This window comes from Caretta caretta, chromosome 18 (genome assembly GCF_965140235.1).
Source record: "Caretta caretta isolate rCarCar2 chromosome 18, rCarCar1.hap1, whole genome shotgun sequence".
NCBI lineage: Eukaryota > Metazoa > Chordata > Testudines > Cheloniidae > Caretta > Caretta caretta.
This window is the reverse complement of record NC_134223.1, coordinates 17,061,391-17,082,477: the sequence shown is the minus strand read 5'-3', so window position 1 is coordinate 17,082,477 and position 21,087 is coordinate 17,061,391. Positions and strand designations below refer to the sequence as shown.

Here is a 21,087-nt window from a genome sequence, read left to right as displayed (position 1 = left end):
GCTTTGGGGCTGGAGGGTCAGGAGCAAGCCTTATTCCCCCCACCGTCTTGCAAGCCGGACCGCGTTCAGCGCCTGCCTGCAGGACGCGGGGGGGGGGTCTGAGCTATTCGCTGCCGGGGCTGTGGTTTCACCACCCGCTCTCCCTTCGGGTTCTGGCTCCATCCTCTCCCCGCTCGCGCGCTGCCGAAGCGCGGGGCAGGCGGGTTTGCGCGCCGCAGCCCAGCGCGAGTTAACGCCGGAGCCGCCTCTCCATTGGCGGCCGCCCGGGCGGGAGGGGGGCGGCGCGGCCCTTGGGCTGGAAGTTGGCGGGTCCGACAGGCGCCTGCCGCCGCTCGGCTGCGGGAGGAGGCAGCGCCGGCTCCCTGCCCCGGGGACGCGCTGGCGGGGCGAACTTAGCCGGGGCCGGCTCCGGCTCCGCGCGGGGCTCGGCGCACGTCGCTCGCGGCCGCCGGCGATGCCTGGGGCCCGCGGACCCGCAGGGAGCCAGCGGGCCGGCGAAGCGCTGCCCCTGCCCGCCCGCTAGCGCTGCGGCGCCCGGCCCCGCTCCGTGCCCCGGGCGCCCGCCCAGCATGCTCCGCCCGGGCCCGCTGCTGCAGTCGCTCGCCCTGCTCTGCCTCTGCCCGCGCCGCCCCGGGCCCGCCTGGGGCAGGCTGGCCGCGGGCGGCGCCGCTGCCTGGGACCCGCCGCCGGCCCGCGGCCCCGGCGCGGCGCCCTGGTGCCCCTACAAGGTGTTCAGCGAGGGCCAGGCCAGCGGCCGCCTCTGCTTCAGGAGCCCGGCCCGGGACTTCCAGTGCCCGCCGCCCAGCTGCCGGGCGCACCGCTCGCCGGGCCGCGCCCTGGTGGCCAACGTGCTGGCCAACGGCAGCGTGCTGCTGCAGTGGGGGGCGCCGGGCGGCGACCTGCGGGGCTTCGCCCTCAACTGCTCCTGGGCCGGCACCTACACCCGCTTCCACTGCGACCGCGTCCAGCTGGGGGCCGCCTGCCGCGACTACCTGCTGCGCGAGGCGCACGGCAGCGTCCGCTACCGCCTGTGCCTGCAGCCCCTGGCCCGGGCCGGCGGGCCGGGCGCGCCCCGCGCCGAGTGCGTGGAGTTCAGCCGGGAGCCGGCCGGCCTGCGGGACATCGTCATCGCCATGACGGCCGTGGGGGGCTCCATCTGCGTCATGCTCGTCCTCATCTGCCTGCTGGTGGCCTACATCACCGAGAACCTCATGCCGCCGGCCGCCGCCGCCGCCGCCCCCGCCGCCAAGAGGGGCACGTAGGGCGCGGGCCCCGGCGGGGTGGGGGCCGCTCCGGAGCCCGGGCCTGGAGCGCCCTCTGCAGCCGCGGGGAGCCTGGGACTGGCCCCTGCAGCCGGGGGGCCTGGAGCGCCCTCTGCAGCCGGGGGGCCTGGGACCGGCCCCTAGAGCCGGAGCCTGGAGCGCCCTCTGCAGCCGGGGGCCCTGGGACCGGCCCCTGGAGCGCCCTCTGCAGCCGGGGGGGCCTGGCACCGGCCCCTAGAGCCTGGGACCGGCCCCTAGAGCCGGAGCCTGGAGCGCCCTCTGCAGCCGGGGGGCCTGGGACCGGCCCCTAGAGCCTGGGACCGGCCCCTAGAGCCGGAGCCTGGAGCGCCCTCTGCAGCCGCGGGGCCTGGGACCGGCCCCTAGAGCCGGAGCCTGGAGCGCCCTCTGCAGCCGGGGGGCCTGGGACCGGCCCCGAGAGCCTGGGACCGGCCCCTAGAGCCGGAGCCTGGAGCGCCCTCTGCAGCCGCGGGGCCTGGGACCGGCCCTAGAGCCAGGGCTTGGAGCACCCTTTGCAGCCAGGGGACGGGAATCGGCCCTGGAGCTCTAGAGCCAGGGTCTGGACCCAGCCTCTAAAGCCAGGGCTGGAGCTCTCTCTGCAGCCAGGGGGATGGAACTGGCCCCTGGAACCGAGGCCTGGAGCTCCCTCTTCAGCCAGGGGCCTGGAATCCTATACCCAGCTGGGGCATGGTGGATTCCTCTCTATCCAGAGTACTGATGGACACTTCTCTTCCTAGCTGACTCCAAAATGCATATTGATCACAGTGCTGTAGGGGGTAGACTTTGACTAAAGCGTTATCTGGGGGTTACCAAAGCCTATAACCTTTCTAATCCTGCTAGCGGTGACAATGAAAGTTTAAATCCGGAGGAAACCAGTGCTATCACTCAGAGCAGATCTGCAACAACCTGAGGCACCTCAGTACCATTGTATGACTCAAAGATTTTTTGAGTTGTATCCGGTATTATTTTCCATAGAGGACTTTCTATAGATCAGTCTTGACTAGACCAAGGGAAGTTTTAAATAGCTAAAGAAAACTGTGTTTAGAAAGAAGCAGGGGAGAAATAGTTACACATTCAGGTGTCTGAACATCAGTGTTCTGTGATAAAGAACTTATACTGTGAAATATTTGTGAGGTATGTAATTGTGGTTTGGGCATGGGCATGCAGACATTACTAAGAGAAAAGTAAGTGTTGTCACGGAATGCTGAAAGATTGGGTTATAAGCTGCCTTTGAGATAATGTTGATGTGTGCATTTTATTGTGATTTTTAGAACTAAACATTCCTCAAGACGATAAAAGAGATGGGACAAAGAAAGCCCCAACTCCTCACACTATGTGCCATAACCTAGATTGTTACATTGTTTAGCAATCGTGTTACACAGGAAAATTCACAGGAAAATAGAGTAAGTTTAGTAATAGGATCAAAATTAGGCATATTAATTAGTGCTGATTTAAAGCATTCAAAAATATAAGCTTGTTCTTTAGCACATATTTCTTTAGGTACCACCTTCTTTATGAAGGTGTTTTCCTTCATTTTATTTGCAGAGCAGTTGTTAAAATACCAAGGTCTTTCTGTTTTAATAGCAAATTTGCCAAGTGTATCATTTAAAGGTTTGGAATTTTGTTTTCTATTTTTGGTTTAAAAAAAATAAATTACAAAGCAGCTATTCTGCCTGAGCCATACCCAGTTTTCAAACTTAAAATATCTCCATAAGTTAAAAATAAAAATCAGGAATCTGCATGAAGTGCCAGCAAACCTGCAGTTTTGAAAAGTAAACAAACTTATTTTTAGAGGCCTCAAATCAAAAAAGCACTTAAACACATGTTTAACTTTAAGCATGTGCTTAAATCCCATTGATTTAGATGTGCCTAATTGCTTTCCTGAATTGGAATGCTATCCTGAAACTTGGCCAAAGAGCGTAGATCAATTCAGCTTAAGAAACTCGGGGACTGATGCAGAGTCCACTGAACTGAGTGGAAAAACTCCCATTGACGGCAGTGGGTTTTGGATCAAGCCCTATGCTGCGCAGCTCAACAACTCGGGCCCAGGCTTGCCCCTATTGAAATCAACAGGAGTTTTGTCATTGGCTTCAACAGCGCTAGGCCCTTTCAAAAGTCACAATGTTTCTAGACAAAAAAAATGGATCTAGCCAATGACTCTCCGGTTTCTGCCTGCTGCAGTTTAAAAGGGCCAATTGAACAGAGTCTGAAAACTGGGCTTCATAATGGAAACATGACCTGAGCTTTAATTCTAATGGTGTGAAAAATACACAATAATAACTACTATGGCTAGTCTTTGCTACCCCATCTTTGACACATGCAATACACCTTAGTTCCACTTAGGTAACACCTCCTAAACGCTGAATTCTGTCATGTAGTAGCTGAGTATTTTTAATACAGGAACACAAGCTGTAATCCACTCACTCGAAGTGATAGTAAACTAGGATTTTAGCTAAACTCTAGTATTCATTATATTGTGCCTTAGTGTTGAAAGTTTGACCCACTTATATTGACCTTTCTGTTCTTGTTGTAAATGTTATAGGAACATGTGTACCTCCCACAGTGTTTTGTCTGTTTGATAGGAAAATAAACTTAGACTCGCTGAATATTACTTGAATTTTAATGTATATTTAAAATAGAGTAAATTACCTTCCTGGAGCTTCTGTGTTAGTTTCTGTTTAGTATTGTCTCCGCATAATTGACTGGTGTAACAAAAATCTAACATTATATCACATTAAAAATAACGGTAGGGGGAAAATAGGGTTTGTGTAACGGTGTATTATTAATAGATCACATATGAAACTCAAGTGTTTGAATAAACACATATGTTTATAATCAGTAAATGCCCACTGGCCATTTCTTAGGCAGTATGGAAGAACTAAAACTTGTATGTAGATGGCATATGTAGAAACCCTCTAGGATCTGTTGTTAAAATACAATATTTGTACTAATCAGATGAGCGCAGCCATACTACAGCCTACATTTCTCTTTTTTTCCACATTGTGTGTTTTAAATCCAGCAAGCAAACTTATTTCCCTTTACGACTGAAATAATTTGAGGGTGGTCAGGAAGCTGAAGGTCTGTATTCTGTCAGACAAAAATACCTTTCTTTTTCCTTATTTCTTCATGTTTTTCTTCTCACAAGCAGCTTGCAGTAAAGTACACTTCTTCCCTTCATGAGTTTCTTGCCTATGAACCTTGGTTTAAAACCACCTGACTGTTTAAAATATAATTGCAATCGGGGGATGAGCCCTGACAGAGAATTTCATTCACTTTTCCCCCCAAACAGAGAGAATGTGTGAAATCTGAAATTAGTCCAAGAATATTAAGACAAGTTGTACCTAGTGGAGTCATGTCATCCTTTGTGTAAATCCATTGAATTCAGTGGATTTAAACCCACAGTGAAATTTGGCCCTGTTTCCTTTGAAGGCTTTGCATGCGTCTACCCTATGACCAATTCTGGGCAGGATTACTAGAATGGAGCTAATATTGTACATTTCGACCAATTTCTGTCACTCGCTGTTGGTGTCTTGTCCTTCATCTTGCCATGAATTGCCAGACTTGAAAGTTAAATGTATAACTAATGAGCCTTGTATCACCTTGGAGTTGACCTTAATGAATTAAAAGAAAATAATAAAACTGTAATAGATTCTGACTGATACCTTTTTTGATCAGGTGAGTTAGAAGTCTTTCTGATTCAAGTAGTGAATAAACCCACCAAAGGCTTGTCCTACTTATATTACTTGCTGTAAAATTATTGCAACATCGTTGGTTATACAGGTAGAAACACATGGAATTTTGGAGCACCTGGTTTATGGAAAACATTGTCAGCATAATACTCCTGCACAAAGATTTTTCCCACTCCCCCCAACAAACAAGTTTTCTGTACACACCTTTATTTTTTATTTGTTCTTGTTCAGTTCCCACATATCTACGAATCTGAAACAAAAAAACAGTGAGGTCAATAGAAAGTCACTCATGGACTTCACTGGGCTTTGGATTGGGCCCTATAGTGCTGCATTTGTTGTCTGCGTTTCTCAGCAAATTCGTTGTAAAAATATTTCCTTAAAAAAAAAAACCACAGCAACAACACTGGTGGTTCAGCTGCACAGCAAGAATGTTCTCAGCTCTGCTGGACTTTTCAGCTGTGGTTAAACTTTCACACCCATATTTTTGGTTTGATTTCTGGCCAGTATAATAGAATTGCAGCATTGCTTCATTTGAGGTTCTCAAGTGATTTGCAAGCAAGCGTAAGTATTTTTATTTCGATTTTAAAGATGAGGAAACTGAGGCACGGAAAGGTTATTGAATGACTTGTCCAAGGTCACACAGAACTATTCTGGCAGACCCTACATTAGAATCCAGACCATCTGACTTCTAACCTGCTTTTAGTAAATAGAATCCACTTTAACAACTTTTATTTTCCAAATAATGGGCCAGATCCTCCACTGATGTAAATTGGCATCATTCCATTGAGATCAAGGGAGCTATGCTCATTGACATCAGCTGAAGCTGTGGCCCAATCCATTTAGGTCTTACTCAGTTTGATATTCAATGGTTCATTCAGATTTATGTGCCATTTAAAATAAGAGTATTAAAAATTAACTTTTCATTTCTCATCATAGATGAACCATAATTTGGGCCAAACATTACACAATTTCTTTTCACATATCTTCTCCTTGAGCTTCTTTGTAAAGAGGAGATTACAGTATCTACCGCATTTTAATAGCAGAGTTAAATACATGCGCTGAAGACTCTGAACACACTACATTCCCTACTGAATCACTTTCCCCACTAATAACAACATGGTCAAAACAGCCCTGGCTGGTAGTTCACCAAAGTGGCTGAATTTCTGGAGTGGGTGACGTGAGCTGTTATTTATTTAGAGTGTGGTAGTACCCCTAATCCCCTAAACACTTTCCAAATACTGAGGGGGAGAAACAAAGTCCCTGCCCTGAAGAGCTTGCTGTCTAGATAGATAAAAGAAGCGGGGAGAGAGATGCAGCATACAGGTAAGGCCCTAGCCCTTCAATCAGATCTGATAGTGCTGATCTTTCCCCTGTGAGAAGTTCCACTGAGCCAAAATGATCAGTGTGAGGATAAACACGTCTTTTGTTTTTAAATAGAAACTATCCCAATCTAACCGTTAAATGAGCTGTACTTACCTCCAGACCCAAGCCTCGTCTACAACCCCAAATTACTTTAATCTGTGTACTCACAGAACCAGCTCCTGATCTCAGTTACACTAGCAGAAACAGCATCAGTTAATTCCTAGATTTATGGGGGGATCTTTCAAATAAACTGCATTGGTAGATAGTGGTAGGGAAAATCCACTTGCTACAACATCTTCCCCGCTCTACCCCATATAAAGAGACACCCTCTAGCAATGTCATCTGCTTTTCTGGATTGTATTTCTGCAGCATGTTGGGCGGGAGGGGTAAGAAACCAGAGCAACAAGATGTACTACAAAGGTTTAATCCTGTTGGGGGAATTGCTGCAACTCTCAGAAGGGTTATCTTAACAGCATTACATTCATTTCTATGCATTATGGATGGGAGGTGTAAAACAATATTGTATGGCTTCTCATTGGCTTTCAGTGAATTAAATCTTGACAATACATCACAGTGCTGGGGCAGGAAAAATCAGATAATTCTCTCCCTTTGTATATGATGTTAAGCAAAACAAGAAAACAACATGTTCAATAACAACCCATTTGCAATTGATCTTTTGATTTTTTCTACAGCATGAATAAGGAATTTCCTATGTAGCAATAATGGGTGTGTTACGTGTATGTGCCCTGATATTAATTTGATCCAGACAAACTGTGTTAAACTCAGTGGTTGTATAAAATGGGGCAATTAAATTAAGCATTGTTAGCCAGTCTCTGCAAAATACACAGCTTGTGCTGAAGGGGTGTGATTAATCCTGTTCCATTTCAGACAGCTATAAAAAGTTGGGGCTAGATCCTCAGCTGGTGTATCTCTGCACAGTTCCATGGACTTCAATGGCACTGGGCTGATTTACACCAGCCCGGGAGCTGACCATTGTATATTAATATTACGGAGGGAAAATGGAAATAGCTTCTGCTGTGTTGTCTATACCTTAGCAACTGGGGTGTTAAAAATCCAAATGCTGCAGTCTAAGGGGTGTTTGGACTCAGGGCTTACCTGCTAATTTCAACACAAATACCCTGCAGTCTGCAGGCCACGTGTGCAGCTGTTAAAATAGGATCCGGCTGAATTTTGCCTGCAAGCAAGTTTTCTCTGTGCCCTTGTGCTAAATGGGAGAAAAATCGGTATTTGCAGAAAGGTGAGCAAACGGAACTCTTCTGACTGGCGTTGCCTTTGAATCATCTCAACTCCCAGGCAGAGATGGCCTCAGCTTCAGGCTAAGGTGGGTTTTTTTGTTTTGTTTTCTAATTCCATTCGCTTTTGTGTTACATCAAAGGGAAAATTCAATGTGCTTTGCTTCTCTGTGAGGTGAAGGGAAGGCTGGTGCTTTGCTTCCATGGAGACCTGGAGTAGTAATCTTGCAGGGTTGCAGGCCACTAGGTTGGTTTTCACCAAAGCATTGTAGAAAGAAGAGGGGGTAGGTTGAGGAGAGGGGAATGGTAAATAACAGCTACCTTATCGTGTCCCTGCGTAAAAGTCCTGCAGTTATAGTAATGATGCTTGGTAAGGTCTGTTGCAGGCTAATTGTGAGAGATGCATCTTCTCTCCTTCCCCGAGTGTTATTTGAGGGCCACCCAAGCTGAAAACCGGATCCAGTCTTTGCACTGTTTTCAGAGTGGTGGGGTTTTTAAGCTTCCCTTGCAATGGCTGAGCCTGTCTCCACTCAGACCTGAAGAGATTATCACCAGGGATGAAAGAGGGCCTCTTTCATTCATTCAGCCCTTGAGTAGAGAGAAGGAGGTTTGGTTGACCAGGCCCCAGGCCAGGGAGCTCCGGGGAAACAGAGAGACACTCCAGTAGGGCTCAGATTCCAGTAGGGCTTTTACTTATTGATTTGTTTGTTTGGTTCCGGATTGTAAAATAGAGTGGAAGGAAAGGCAGCTAGAGGCTGTGAGGTCAAGGAAGGATGATCTTGTGATTAAGGCAGTGAACTCAGACTCGGTGTGACGGGATGTACCAGATTCTTCCTGGCCCCATGCTGGCGCCCTCGTCACACCTGGATGCAGTTTTTGGTTCTGCTACAGACTCCTACCTTGGGCATGTCTCTTAATCCCTCGGTGACCCAGTTCCCCATCTGTGAAAAGGAGATGATGATACTCCCTTTGTCTGCTGCATCTAATTACAGGGACCAGTCCTTACAGTGTGTGTGTGTGTGTGTGTACAGTGCCGAGCACAACGGGGCCCGAATCTTGGTCAGGGCCACTAGGCATTACCACCATGATGATTATAATAAATTGGTGTCAGTCTGGATTAAACCTTGACTACACAGTGACAGTGATTTTTGCATTCAAATCTGAGTCTCCTGAGAACTTTTTCTGTCCTGCCCTGTGACAATGGGTATGTTTACTGCAGAGACAATAATCTTCCTCCTGTTCACACGCACAGGGCTCAGGTTCTCCACAGCTAGGCATCCTGAAACCAATAGCACTGCGTGGAGTATACGTCAGGGTGGAGTCTGGCCTGAGATGCTTTAGCAGATAAGTAACAACAGCCAGTTAGGACTTGATCCACATGGAGAGGTTTGATCCTTCTATTATAGGTACTTCTCTGGCCCCCAGCACCGCAGTCCCTGAGTGCCTCACAATCGTTACTGTATTTATCCACATGACACCCCTGTGTGGTAGGGCGGTGCTATCATGCCCATTTAACAGACTTGGAACTGAGGCCCAGAGCGGCTTTTTAAGGGGATTTAGGTGCCTTACTCCCATTGAAAACAATAGAAGTTAGGTGCCTAAATACTTTCAATAATCTCAGCCTAAGTGACTTGCCTGAGGTCATCTGGGAAGGCTGTGGCAGTGCAGGGAATTGATCCCAGGTCTCCCAAGTCCTCAGCTGACCCTGTAACCACTGGACCCTACTTTCTCTCTGCTGATGTAGGTGGAGCTGCCATAGTGGCAGGGCACAATGCCATTTCACCTGGCAATCCAAACCCTGGGTGTGCAGTTTATCTAGTCACTAATAGTGCTCGCGCTGAGTTGTGTTGCTCTACCTAAATGGTAACAAACCCACTATTGCTTCTCTTCTGTCTCGCCCCAGAAGAGGTGCCGGTATCCTTTATTTGCTTGGCAGGCTCATGTGTTTGCACATAATGGGGCTGGTGTTCCCTACTGCTAGTATGAAGATGGACGTGCTCATTTTCCTGCATGCAGATGCAGGCAGGTTTCCCTTGCTCAGTGATTGAAGTGGAAATGTCTACTAGGAACGAGGCAAGAATCTGCTTACAGCAGCCTAGCAGAGTTGGGCTTTTCCCCCTTCCTCCTCCTTCTCATCCCAAACCATTTTTATGGACACGGGGAGCAGAACAGCATCACCATCCATTCCTGACCAGGGCTTTTTCCTCTATTGAACCCCCATCTGGTTATGTCCCTGTGTACCATGTCCTGCCATCTGCTCGGTGGTCAGCCTCTAGGTTTGACTAACCTTGGTTGCAGTTGCATTATTTTATTTGGTCTCCTGTGATCTGTTTATCTTCTGCAGCGTCCCCACCATCGTTATCTTGTCAGCCGCAGCCAATCCCGTTCCCTGACTTCACATTCTACTCTCCTTCCCACGTCTTCATCTGGCTGAAGATCGTTCCGCTTTACACCTGGTGTCTTCCGAAGAACTCGCTTCCCTACTGCCTTCAGCTTTCTGACAGCTGTTTCATTTAATGCAGCTGCTTCCAGACCACAGAGTAATACCCTCAATGCACTGGTTGGATACACTTTCACTTTGGTACCAAATTTAATATTTTTACCCGTCCATAATTACATCAGCTTCTGTGCATCACTTGTACCTAAAGCCCATTTCCTTTTAATCATATCCTTGTTGGAACTGTCAGCACTGATCAAGCTTCCTAGGTACACGTTAGATTTTACTTGTTCTAGGATTTCACTGCTGCTGCATTTAAACACTTCATCGATTGTCCCTTTTCTAAGATGCAACCACTTCTTTGCATTTATTGTAGGGCCAAGTCAACCACACCAATTTTCCAAGGTAGCAAAGAGTGTCATCATCCTTCAGACATGTCTGCCGGTTACCATCTGCATAAGCTTAACTCTAGATCACCCAATGTCATGCTCTCCAACTCGTCTACTGTTCCTAACATCCCATTTAAGAACTCGATGAAATGCGATGGTGATTTCATGCCACCTTGCCATATCTAAAACTTTGGCTTGAACCAATTGCTTAATTTTCCACCAATTCTTATGGCACTACAGGAGTGTTCGTACATAACTTACCATTTGTAATAACTGGAACTTCATATGATTTTACCACTTTCCAATAATGCTTCTCTCAAACCAAATCACTTTTCATAGCACCCTCCAACTGAGGATCTCAAAGCACTTCATATGGATGAGCAGAGTAAGCCTGGCACCTTGGGGTGACTTGGTCTGGATAATTATTCCCAGAGGAGGGAAGTGAGATACAGCATCTTGTCCAAAGAGACACAGAACTCGTTAACAAAGACAAGGATAGAATCCAGCAGCATCTTATATAAAGGGCTTTATTTGGCCACCTTTACTCATGCTTTGTTCTTGAGCCATCCCACTGAGAGGCAGTGTGGTGTAGTGGGTAGGGCACCGACCAAGGACTCAGGGTTCTAGTCCTGGACCTGCTTGTGAACAGGGCAGGTTACGTCTCCTCTTTGAGACTCTGCTTCCAGCTCGTAAGCTCATCAGGGCAGGGACTGCCTCTTACTATGAGTTTGTCTACGCTGCAGCTGGGACTGTGTTTCCCAGGGCGGGTAGACAGGTGCTAGCTCTGCTTGAGCTAGCATGCTAAAAATAGCAGCGTGGCGCCGGCCGCACAGGTGGGGTGGCTCAGGCTGACTTCCTGAGCGTGCACCTAGGCGGGTTTGTACCCAGGTGGGTAGCCTGAGCCGCTGTCTGCGCCGGCGTGGCCACGCTACTAGCGTTTCTGCCTACAGGTGTAGGTGCCTGCTGTGTAGATGTGTCTGCACAGGCCCTGTTCTCGAGTGCGGCCTACAGTAATACAGATCACAGTACGAAAATGATGGAAATGGAGCTACTTTATGTAATAAGCTATTATCCAATGTGGATACGGGTGGGTACTGGTGTTTTCAATGGTGAGGGGTATGTGAGTGAGAGCTCCAACACCCAATGTCTTGGAGAGCTTGCTACCTACAAAAGAAAAAGTTTAAATATATGATTTTAGCAAAGACTGGCAACCTTCACTGAAAGCCTATTTGTCTTTGTTTCTTGCAGGCTTTAATTGCACTAGTCTCTGTTGTCCATTGAAATATGAGGTCTCAATGTTATTTAATTAAATGCATCACCTGAAAGGCTCTGGCATGGTAAATCAGCAACACACACACACACCCGCCCCTGTCGCTGGAATGTTCATTTGTTCCTAGCTTCATGTCGCCTTATCTCCTCCAGCTACTCTGGGCTAATTCCTCTTTGACTGCAGTGCCACAGACCAAAGAACAAAAAGCTGGACAGATCAGGCTCCCCTGCTAGCAAATCAGGCTGCAAGCTTCTCTGCATCTTCTCTGTTACTGAGCAATGGCAAACTCGCCCCCTCTCCGCCCCCATGAGGAGCAGTGCAGTCCAGTGAGGACCATCACGTGAGAAGGTACAAGTGCACTTTGGGTAATGCATGCAAAGCCTGTTCGGTAATGGATAAGACAGAAGGGATTTCTCCGCTTGAGGATCATTCATGCCATGGTGAGCTAACACCTTACTGTGTCTGAGCAGCTGGACAAAAAACTAAAATACTGTAAAAAATCACTGGGTGCCAGGATAAAACTGCCGCTGTCCCATTAGTAATAGTTCATAACAGATTTTTGGATCTAGAATTGCCCTGGCTTATTGGATCAGTGATCCATCTAGTCTGATATCCTGTTTCTCTGACTGGGTCCAGTGCCAGATGCTTCAAAAGATGGACTATTATAGAGTAATCTATCAACAGAGGAAATTTCCTTCCTGACCGTTGTGATTTAGGTGTCAATTTATACCTGAAGCATGGGAGTTTAGAGCCCTTATAACATTTTTGTACCATTTAATGTAACTGAGGATGTTCTCATTACCTATAAAAAGCCTGATTCTTTTTCGAATGCTGCTAAACTCTTGCCCTCAATAATATCTTGTGACAGTGAGTTCCACGAATTTAGTTATGCAATGTGTAAAATATTTTAATGGGTTTTCAATGGTGTAACAGATGGGGGGGGGAATCAGCTACTAGATGTTGATTACTAACTGAAATTCATCATCTTTTCTCTGTTTCTGCACAATGGGACTTTTCATTGCTTTTTGAAGAATAGGAAAAACAAATACGTTTGCTGAGACCAAAATCCAGATTAAAGGATTATCTGCATCACTCTTGCATGGAGCAGAGTCAGCCAAAGTACAGCCCAAATATAGCCTGTGGAGTCCTTCAGTGCAGTCCCCACCAACTGCCTTCATCTTTAAACACAGATTTGCTCATTCCTGTCCTAGGTTGCTCTGTCTGGTTCTGGTCCTATCAAGCCGGAGCACTGCATGCCAAGGTCTGTGGTCTCTTGAATATAAAGATGTGGGGTGAAATCCTGGCACCATTGAAATCAATGGGAATTTTGCCACTTATTTCATTGGAGACAGGATTTATTTTCACCCATGGTTACCTATTGGGCAAAGGTGGGTCTCCCCTGCTAGAGAGGCAGAGACCTCTGAGTTTCTCAACAAAGAGGCTTGCGGATTACTTGTGCTTTAAAATGTGTTAAGTACACAGAGAGCCTGAAAGGAAGCGAATGTGTCTGAACAGAAGCTGGTTTCCACAGACAACAAGATTAAATCTGCTAATACACTTACTGTCACCAGCCCTGGAATCCAGCCGATGTGGTGCAGCAAAATGCGGCTAAAATGCTATTGCAAGGATTAGCTCGACTTCCTCGCCTGTCAACTGGTTCCAGTCGGTGTGGTGGCAGCAGGGAATGTAGCTGCAGCTGGGCTTGGTTGGGGCCTGGAGGTGGGGGTGGAGCGGGGCAGGAGTGTCAGTTATTGAAATACTTAAGGAGACCTATTTCAGGGGGTTCGGCTCATACCCTGAAAGGTAGTACAGTGTCTCTCTCCCATTGATTTCAGCGGGAGTTAGGTACCTAAAAACCTTTGAGGATCTTGGCATTAGTGCCTCCAGCCTTTCACATCTAGCAACACAGGCTCAGTTCCTGACTTGGTTACAAGTGAAAATATGTGAGCATCTGAGTTTTAGTCTCTAGCTCACAGTGGATGTTTTCCCTCACCCCTGAACCACCCTCCAATTCTGGATAATTAATGATCACAGATCAGGTGGTGTCACAAGCCAGGAGTAAGGTGTGTTGACAGGGAAAGGCAGCTTGGACAGCATTTTCCTGCACAATGCCTAGGCCTAGCTAATGCTATCCGCTCCTCAATTCCATGAACATCAAGTTCACCCCCACACAAAGCCAGGTGACATTCCCAGATTCCTGACACCTTTATTTAAAGGGATAATTTTACCGCTCACTAGACCCTTTGAGCACTGTTCAGTGACAGCCCCAAAGCTTCGAGGAGGAGCTGGCAGATGGAACCATGCAAACAGGAACTGGCTTCCAGGTGGTGCTTCAGGTGCAAAGACACTGAGGATTCCTAACTGCAAACTCACCATGATGTAGCAACCTGACTGGAAAACACTTAGTGTAGCACCATTTGCTAGATATGCTTTGTGTGCAATCCTTGATCATATGGTTGGAAATTACAAAGTTACCTACTTCTGAATAGGCTCCTCTTTGTAAACAGCTGTGCACCTAATAGAACATAGGTGCAAGATTGTCCTGCAGTGTCCCCCTCTCCCTGAGACTATCGCAGGGGTTTATCCTGGTGCTTGAACGTCATAAACGAATAGGCAAAGTACCCATGACAGCTGCAAGCAGCGTGAGAGGTTTGGGGCTTATCAAGAGAGTTTCTACCCCTAGTTCCCGGGATGGTTTACAAAGCGGGGTAACTGTCATTATCCTGGTTTTATGATGGGGGCAAATTTAGGCATAAAAATGTTGACTTGCCCAAGATCACAGTGAATCAGCGACACAGCTGGGAGGAAAAGCAACGAGGAGTCCTTGTGGCACCATAGAGACTGACTCCTTGTTTTTGCTGATACAGACTAACATGGCTACCACTCTGACAGCTGGGAGGGTCTCCCAATGTCCTGTTCTCTGGCCACTGGACCACCCTGGTTCTTGCCCCACTAGCAAATGCTCACATTCCCTCTAAGGCTCTAGAGGAGCAGTTAAGGCTGGAAAGTGGCTATGGGTCTCTCTCTTTAAGAGGAAGAAAGCAGGCTGAGGTCAAGTGCTGCTGCGAAATGAGTTCTCAGATTGTTCTCTTTAAAACCGTCTTTGCCTAAAGAAGCCAACATATGAGGTTAGTGCCACAAAACTGCTGGTGACTTGTCTCTCTTTAAGGACGAAATATGAAAGGGAAAGAGCTCTGTGCTTTCTTTCTCAGGGCCAACAGCACTTCAACAAACCAGTCAGGAGACAGAAACTCAGAGGAAAGAGCTTAGAGATAAGATGGAAGGGAAAGGAGCCTAGCAGGGAGAGGAGATGAAGGTAAAACAGCCATTCCAGGAAGAGGGGGATGAACTGGCTGGGTAAACAGGTTTTACTGATGAGATGAAATTAGGAAGGGAGGAAACTAAATCAGATCAGGGAGGGGGCCAGAGAAAGTTGATCTTTTAATATTCTTTGTTCTTCTTTTCCGAGGGGAATTTCGTGCAGGTGCCAGGTGCTGGACTGAGCCATGGAGGTTAGAGTCATCGGCCCACAGAGCACAGGTACGGTTCCCCGGGCCTGCGGATGTTGTTGTTATTAATTTGTATTACAGTAGCTCCTAGAGGCCCTGCAATATGAGGGCCTTTGTTAACACCCTTTTGTGACAAGATGGGGAGCTACCCCTCCCTGGCTCCGTCCCCCTTATATCGCTGCGCCCCATTCCAGCCGGGTCCTCAGTAGTCTCTGTCCCCTTCAGCGTGGTGGGGAGTCACGTTCTGTGGCTCTAGCGGGGCTAATCAGCCCGAGGTCTCCTGGGTTGAAGACCTTCTCCAAAAGCCACACCCACTCCACTGGGTTCCAGCTCAAGACCCTTGTGGGAACAGCCTGAGCCAGTCCCTTGCTGCTCCTTGAGCTACTCCTGCCTCTTCTCCTCTGTGGGCTTCCCCAGCCTCTTGTCCAGCTTCTCCCTCTTTGGGGTGTTGTTTGTCTCACCTTCTCATCAATTTGCTGGAGGGATCCGTGCTCTGCAATTCCTCTGCCCCGGCGGCTGTCCCAGTCCCCTCCTGTCTTGCAGCCCTTTTATCCTGACCTTGACTCCCCACAGCAGTGAGTTCCACAGGTTGCCTATGTACTGTGTGAAGAAGTAGCCAAGTCTGGAGTGTTTTTCTTTGTAAATGAAAAAAACTTTTTTTTTTTTTTTAATAAGTGTAATTTTTCAAGGGATCTTAACTGCTTTTACCAAACCTGCCCTCAACCCGCCATTTATTTCCCCCTGGTGACTTTTTGGACATTTACCCAAGTGCGGCTGGGCTTTGGGAGCATTCCTGAAGGCTTTGACAGAGGCAGATCAGGACTCTAATGCTGAGCTGCCCTCTGCTGCACGGTGGAGCACTCGGGATTTTTCTTCCAGATGATACAGAGACCTTTCGACGGACAGTTCAGCACAGCCTCACTTCAGAAATGACACATGTCGGACATCTCCAAAGTCACAAGCAGTCTGTGCGCTGCAATTCAATTCTACTCAGGTGTAACAATCTCAGCTGTTTCAGGGCTCCCTTTAATAAGGGCTTTAATCTCCCAAAAAGCAGCCCTGGATAATTATGGCTCTCATAATGCTGCTGCTGGGTCCCTTTCTAGCAGCCCGAGAATTGCTCTGGCATGTCGGAGAGGCTGAAAAGAACTTTCATTTTCGTTTCTCCAGGGAGGGGGGAAACCCCAAAATCAATAAAACTGACCTTGAGCTAAGAACTGGCTTTGATCCTTTTATGATCGGGTAATTGAGGGAGGCGCTTTCTGATTTAATAAGCAGTTTGATTGCAGGCCAGATCACACTGAAAATTACGGGAAGGGATGTGCTGCAAAAGCCGTGACAGCTCTCCCTTGGCACGAGGTTATAGTTTAGAGAGGAAGATGCAGAGAAGAGAGAGGTTTCAGAGTGACAGGTTTCAGAGTAACAGTCGTGTTAGTCTGTATTCGCAAAAAGAAAAGGAGTACTTGTGGCACCTTAGAGACTAACCAATTTATTTGAGCATTAAGCTCATGCTCAAATAAATTGGTTAGTCTCTAAGGTGCCACAAGTACTCCTTTTTCTTTTTAGAGAAGAGAGACTAGCTTTGGGAAGCAGAGATGGGTGGGTACCACAAATCATTTCCCACTGGCATTAGCTTGAATTTGAAAGTGGATTTGCTTGGGCTGCATATGTGCCCCTTCGGGGTTCATTTGTGTGGCTGAATTTGCTCCCGTGACTGTCTAGAGGGCAGTCAGAAAACTCTCAGGCCCAGAACACTTGTGCCAGATGGATTCTCAATTCTCATGCACAGGCATTTGCCCGCTGTGAGCAACCTATTTGTGATGTGTCCCTAGAAATAGAGTTAGTGAACAGAACCCAGTAGGGTGAAATTCACCCTTGGGCAGGGGGCCAGCACAAGACTTGTGTACCACTATGAGGGCTTTAAGGGTTGCTGAGAACTTGTGCTGTTCCTCTGCACAGGGTTGAATTTCACCCACACTGGAGAGAATTGCAGTCTGCTCATGGAACGATCATGAGCAGAGAAAAGAGGTGAATGTATTCTCACTGAATACACAACTAGTCACTGTACTCAGCTCTGCTGGGAGATCATTACGAAACAGAGTGCATAGTTCTCAGTGCTGCCAGTTCTCACTATTTTACTATGAGTCTCTTGATATTTGGTGTTTTTCCCAAAGCCCCAGCTCCTGGAGTCATGTGAGCATGTCAGAATCTCAGCTTTAATAATAAAAAAAAGTTTCTAGTCTTCGTGGTTGCAGCAGCTATGTCTCTACAGCAGCCAGCGGTGTGATTTGCAGCTTGTGTAGATGTACTTGTGCTAGTTTTAAATTAGCTTGCTCACTAAAATAGCAGTGAGGATATGGCGGTGCGGGCTTCAGCGGAGGCTGCACAAGTCCACCTAGCGCCCCTGGGTATGTACTTGCTTGTGCAGCCTCACTTCTCTTTTTACTGAGCTGGTGAGAGTTCAGCTAACATGGCTAGGTCTCACAAGCTGCAAATCACACCCCTGGCTGCAGGGTAGAAGTAGCCTGGTGAAGCTTGAAAACATGACCCAAGTGCATCCTACAGGCTCAGGTTTCAGAGTAACAGCCGTGTTAGTCTGTATCTGCAAAAAGAACAGGAGTACTTGGGGCACCTTAGAGACTAACAAATTTATTAGGGCATAAGCTTTCATGGGCTGAAACCCACTTCATCGGAGGCATGCAGTGGAAAATACAGTAGGAAGATATATAGATATACACAGAGAACATGATAAAATGGGTGTTGCCATACACACTATATATAACGAGAGTGATCAATTAAAGTGAGCTATTATCAGCAGGAGGAAAAAAACCTTTTGTAGTGATAATCAGGATGGCCCATTTCCAACAGTTGACAAGAAGGTGCGAGTAACAGTGGGGGGAAGAAAAGAAGCATGGGGAAATAGTTTTACTTTGTGTAATGACCCATCCGCTCCCAGTCTTTATTCAAGCCTAATTTAATGGTAAAAAGAAAAGGAGTACTTGTGGCACCTTAGAGACTAACCAATTTATTTGAGCATGAGCTTTCGTGAGCTACAGCTCACTTCATCGGATGCATACTGTGGAAACTGCAGCAGACATTATATACACACAGAGATCATGAAACAATACCTCCTCCCACCCCACTGTCCTGCTGGTAATAGCTTATCTAAAGTGATCATCAAGTTGGGCCATTTCCAGCACAAATCCAGGTTTTCTCACCCTCCACCCCTGCACACACAAACTCACTCTCCTGCTGGTAATAGCCCATCCAAAGTGACCACTCTCCCTACAATGTGCATGATAATCAAATTGGGCCATTTCCAGCACAAATCCAGGTTTTCTCACCCCCCCCCACCCCCATACACACACAAACTCACTCTCCTGCTGGTAATAGCTCATCCAAAGTGACCACTCTCCCTACAGTGTGCATGGTAATCAAGGTGGGCCATGTCCAACACAAATCCAGGCTTTCTCACCCCCCCCCTTTTTTTTTTTTCCTCGGGGACACACACACACACACAAACTCACTCTCCTGCTGGCAATAGCTCATTCAAACTGACCACTCTCCAAGTTTAAATCCAAGTTTAACCAGAACGTCTGGGGGGGGTAAGGAAAAAACAAGGGGAAATAGGCTACCTTGCATAATGACTTAGCCACTCCCAGTCTCTATTTAAGCCTAAATTAATAGTATCCAATTTGCAAATGAATTCCAATTCAGCAGTTTCTCGCTGGAGTCTGGATTTGAAGTTTTTTTGTTTTAAGATAGCGACCTTCATGTCTGTGATTGTGTGACCAGAGAGATTGAAGTGTTCTCCGACTGGTTTATGAATGTTATAATTCTTGACATCTGATTTGTGTCCATTTATTCTTTTACGTAGAGACTGTCCAGTTACAGACGTTCTGGTTAAACTTGGATTTAAACTTGGAGAGTGGTCAGTTTGGATGAGCTATTGCCAGCAGGAGAGTGAGTTTGTGTGTGTGTGTGTGTCCCCGGGGGAAAAAAAAAAGGGGGGGTGAGAAAGCCTGGATTTGTGCTGGACATGGCCCACCTTGATTACCATGCACATTGTAGGGAGAGTGGTCACTTTGGATGAGCTATTACCAGCAGGAGAGTGAGTTTGTGTGTGTATGGGGGTGGGGGGGGGTGAGAAAACCTGGATTTGTGCTGGAAATGGCCCACCTTGATTATCATGTACATTGTAGGGAGAGTGGTCACTTTGGAGAAGCTATTACCAGCAGGATAGTGAGTTTGTGTGTGTGGTTTTTGGAGGGGGGTGAGGGGGTGAGAGAACCTTAATTTGTGCAGGAAATGGCCCAACTTGATTATCATGCACATTGTGAAGAGAGTTGTCACTTTGGATGGGCTATTACCAGCAGGAGAGTGAGTTTGTGTGTGGGGGGTGTGGAGGGTGAGAAAACCTGGATTTGTGCTGGAAATGGCCCAACTTGATGATCACTTTAGATAAGCTATTACCAGCAGGACAGTGGGGTGGGAGGAGGTATTGTTTCATGATCTCTGTGTGTATATAATGTCTGCTGCAGTTTCCAGGGTTTGCATCCGATGAAGTGAGCTGTAGCTCACGAAAGCTCATGCTCAAATAAATTGGTTAGTCTCTAAGGTGCCACAAGTACTCCTTTTCTTTTTGCGAATACAGACTAACACGGCTGTTACTCTGAAACCTGTAATTTAATGGTGTCCAGTTTGCAAATTAATTCCAATTCAGCAGTCTCTCATTGGAATCTGTCTTTGAAGTTTTTTTTGTTGTAATATTGTGACTTTTAGGTCTGTAATCGAGTGACCAGGGAGATTGAAGTGTTCTCAGATTGGTTTTTCAATGTTATAATTCTTGACGTCTGATTTGTGTCTGTTTATTCTTTTACGTAGAGACTGTCCAGTTTGACCAATGTACATGGCAGAGGGGCATTGCTGGCACATGATGGCATATATCATGGTAGATTCAGAAACCAGAAGATAAAATAAAAAGAACCTAAAACTTATTATTAAAAAAAAAAATCTCATGCTTTTTGGGGACCTGACTCATAGTTTTTGAGCTATTGGAATTGGCAATACTGAGTTGTTACTCAAGCAAAACTTCCCCTCCCGTCTTGCATGTATTCTTCCTCAACAGAAATCTGGCGAGTGCATCTCCAGTACCCCACACTGTCTGACATCCAGCAGGGATATTTCCATGGGTGGCAAACTGGAGCTTTGCTTTGATCTCTTTTGACATCTCTCTGCTTTGGGATCATTAGCAAGAATGACAATGTGGTGTCGAGATGGAGAGTTGATTCGGGTAATCTCTGTGCATTTCACTCCAAGATTTCAAAGCACACGTGGCGTTATTTTGTGAACTCAGGCAGTGAGGAAGGAACCACCTTTCTGCATTGCTCACAAGATGTGCTAACAAGGGGTATTTTTAGATGCTTTGGGCATGTGGTGTGCAAGAACAGAAATGTTGTTATCACAGTGCGGCTTCTTCGCGGCATCATAAATAAGGAACTAGCTTGCTGCCAATACAGCCCAAGAAAGGGACACAGCAACGGACACACATGCTCACTGCCGGCATCATTTTTCTTGCTTTTCCTGGAAGGAGATACAAACTGTGGTTGACACCCGGAGTGACAGGAGCCGAGATGGTTATTGCAGCTGACTCACTGGAGCAGGTGAGTCCGATTAGCTCCAGCCAAGGGATATAATGATATAATGAGAGTCTATAGAGAGAATAGAGAGCTGTGGGCAAACACCAGATTAGTCTTGCGGGGAAAACCTTGAAAGAAACCAAAGCTCAGGAAGAGGCTTAGGCTGAGGTCTGTTTGTTAATTACTACCAGTAAAAGCACAGGCCTGAAAGGGGGGTAAGTTTGTGCATTGTGTTGTCTGTAGGGTAGGGTGGAGGCTG

At 47.1% G+C, this 21,087-nt stretch overlaps 1 protein-coding gene and 1 long non-coding RNA gene across 6 annotated transcripts in view; both read left to right on the top strand.

The window, feature by feature from the left end:
* The first annotated feature begins 161 nt into the window (after positions 1-161).
* Positions 162-4,925, top strand: FNDC10 (fibronectin type III domain containing 10). The gene has a single exon (XM_075121072.1). The coding sequence runs from the start codon at positions 570-572 to the stop codon at positions 1,260-1,262; it is 693 nt and encodes a 230-aa protein (XP_074977173.1). The 5' UTR covers positions 162-569; the 3' UTR covers positions 1,263-4,925.
* Positions 4,926-7,249: 2,324 nt separating this feature from the next.
* Positions 7,250-21,087, top strand: part of LOC125624477 (uncharacterized) — a 28,036-nt gene continuing 14,198 nt past the window's right edge. For 2 of the 5 annotated variants that reach the window (XR_012665414.1, XR_012665413.1), the window contains exons 1-3: positions 11,377-12,028; positions 15,150-15,220; positions 20,780-20,852. This is a non-coding gene — a long non-coding RNA (uncharacterized LOC125624477). Of the gene's footprint in view, positions 7,674-11,376; positions 12,029-15,149; positions 15,221-20,073; positions 20,853-21,087 lie in introns of those variants that run through there. The other 3 variants (XR_012665411.1, XR_012665410.1, XR_012665412.1) reach the window with 2 other exon arrangements.

What these genes read in the sequence shown, in the direction of transcription:
- FNDC10 (XM_075121072.1), top strand. Translation starts at nt 570, where the DNA reads ATGCTCCGCCCGGGCCCGCTGCTGCAGTCGCTCGCCCTGCTCTGCCTC.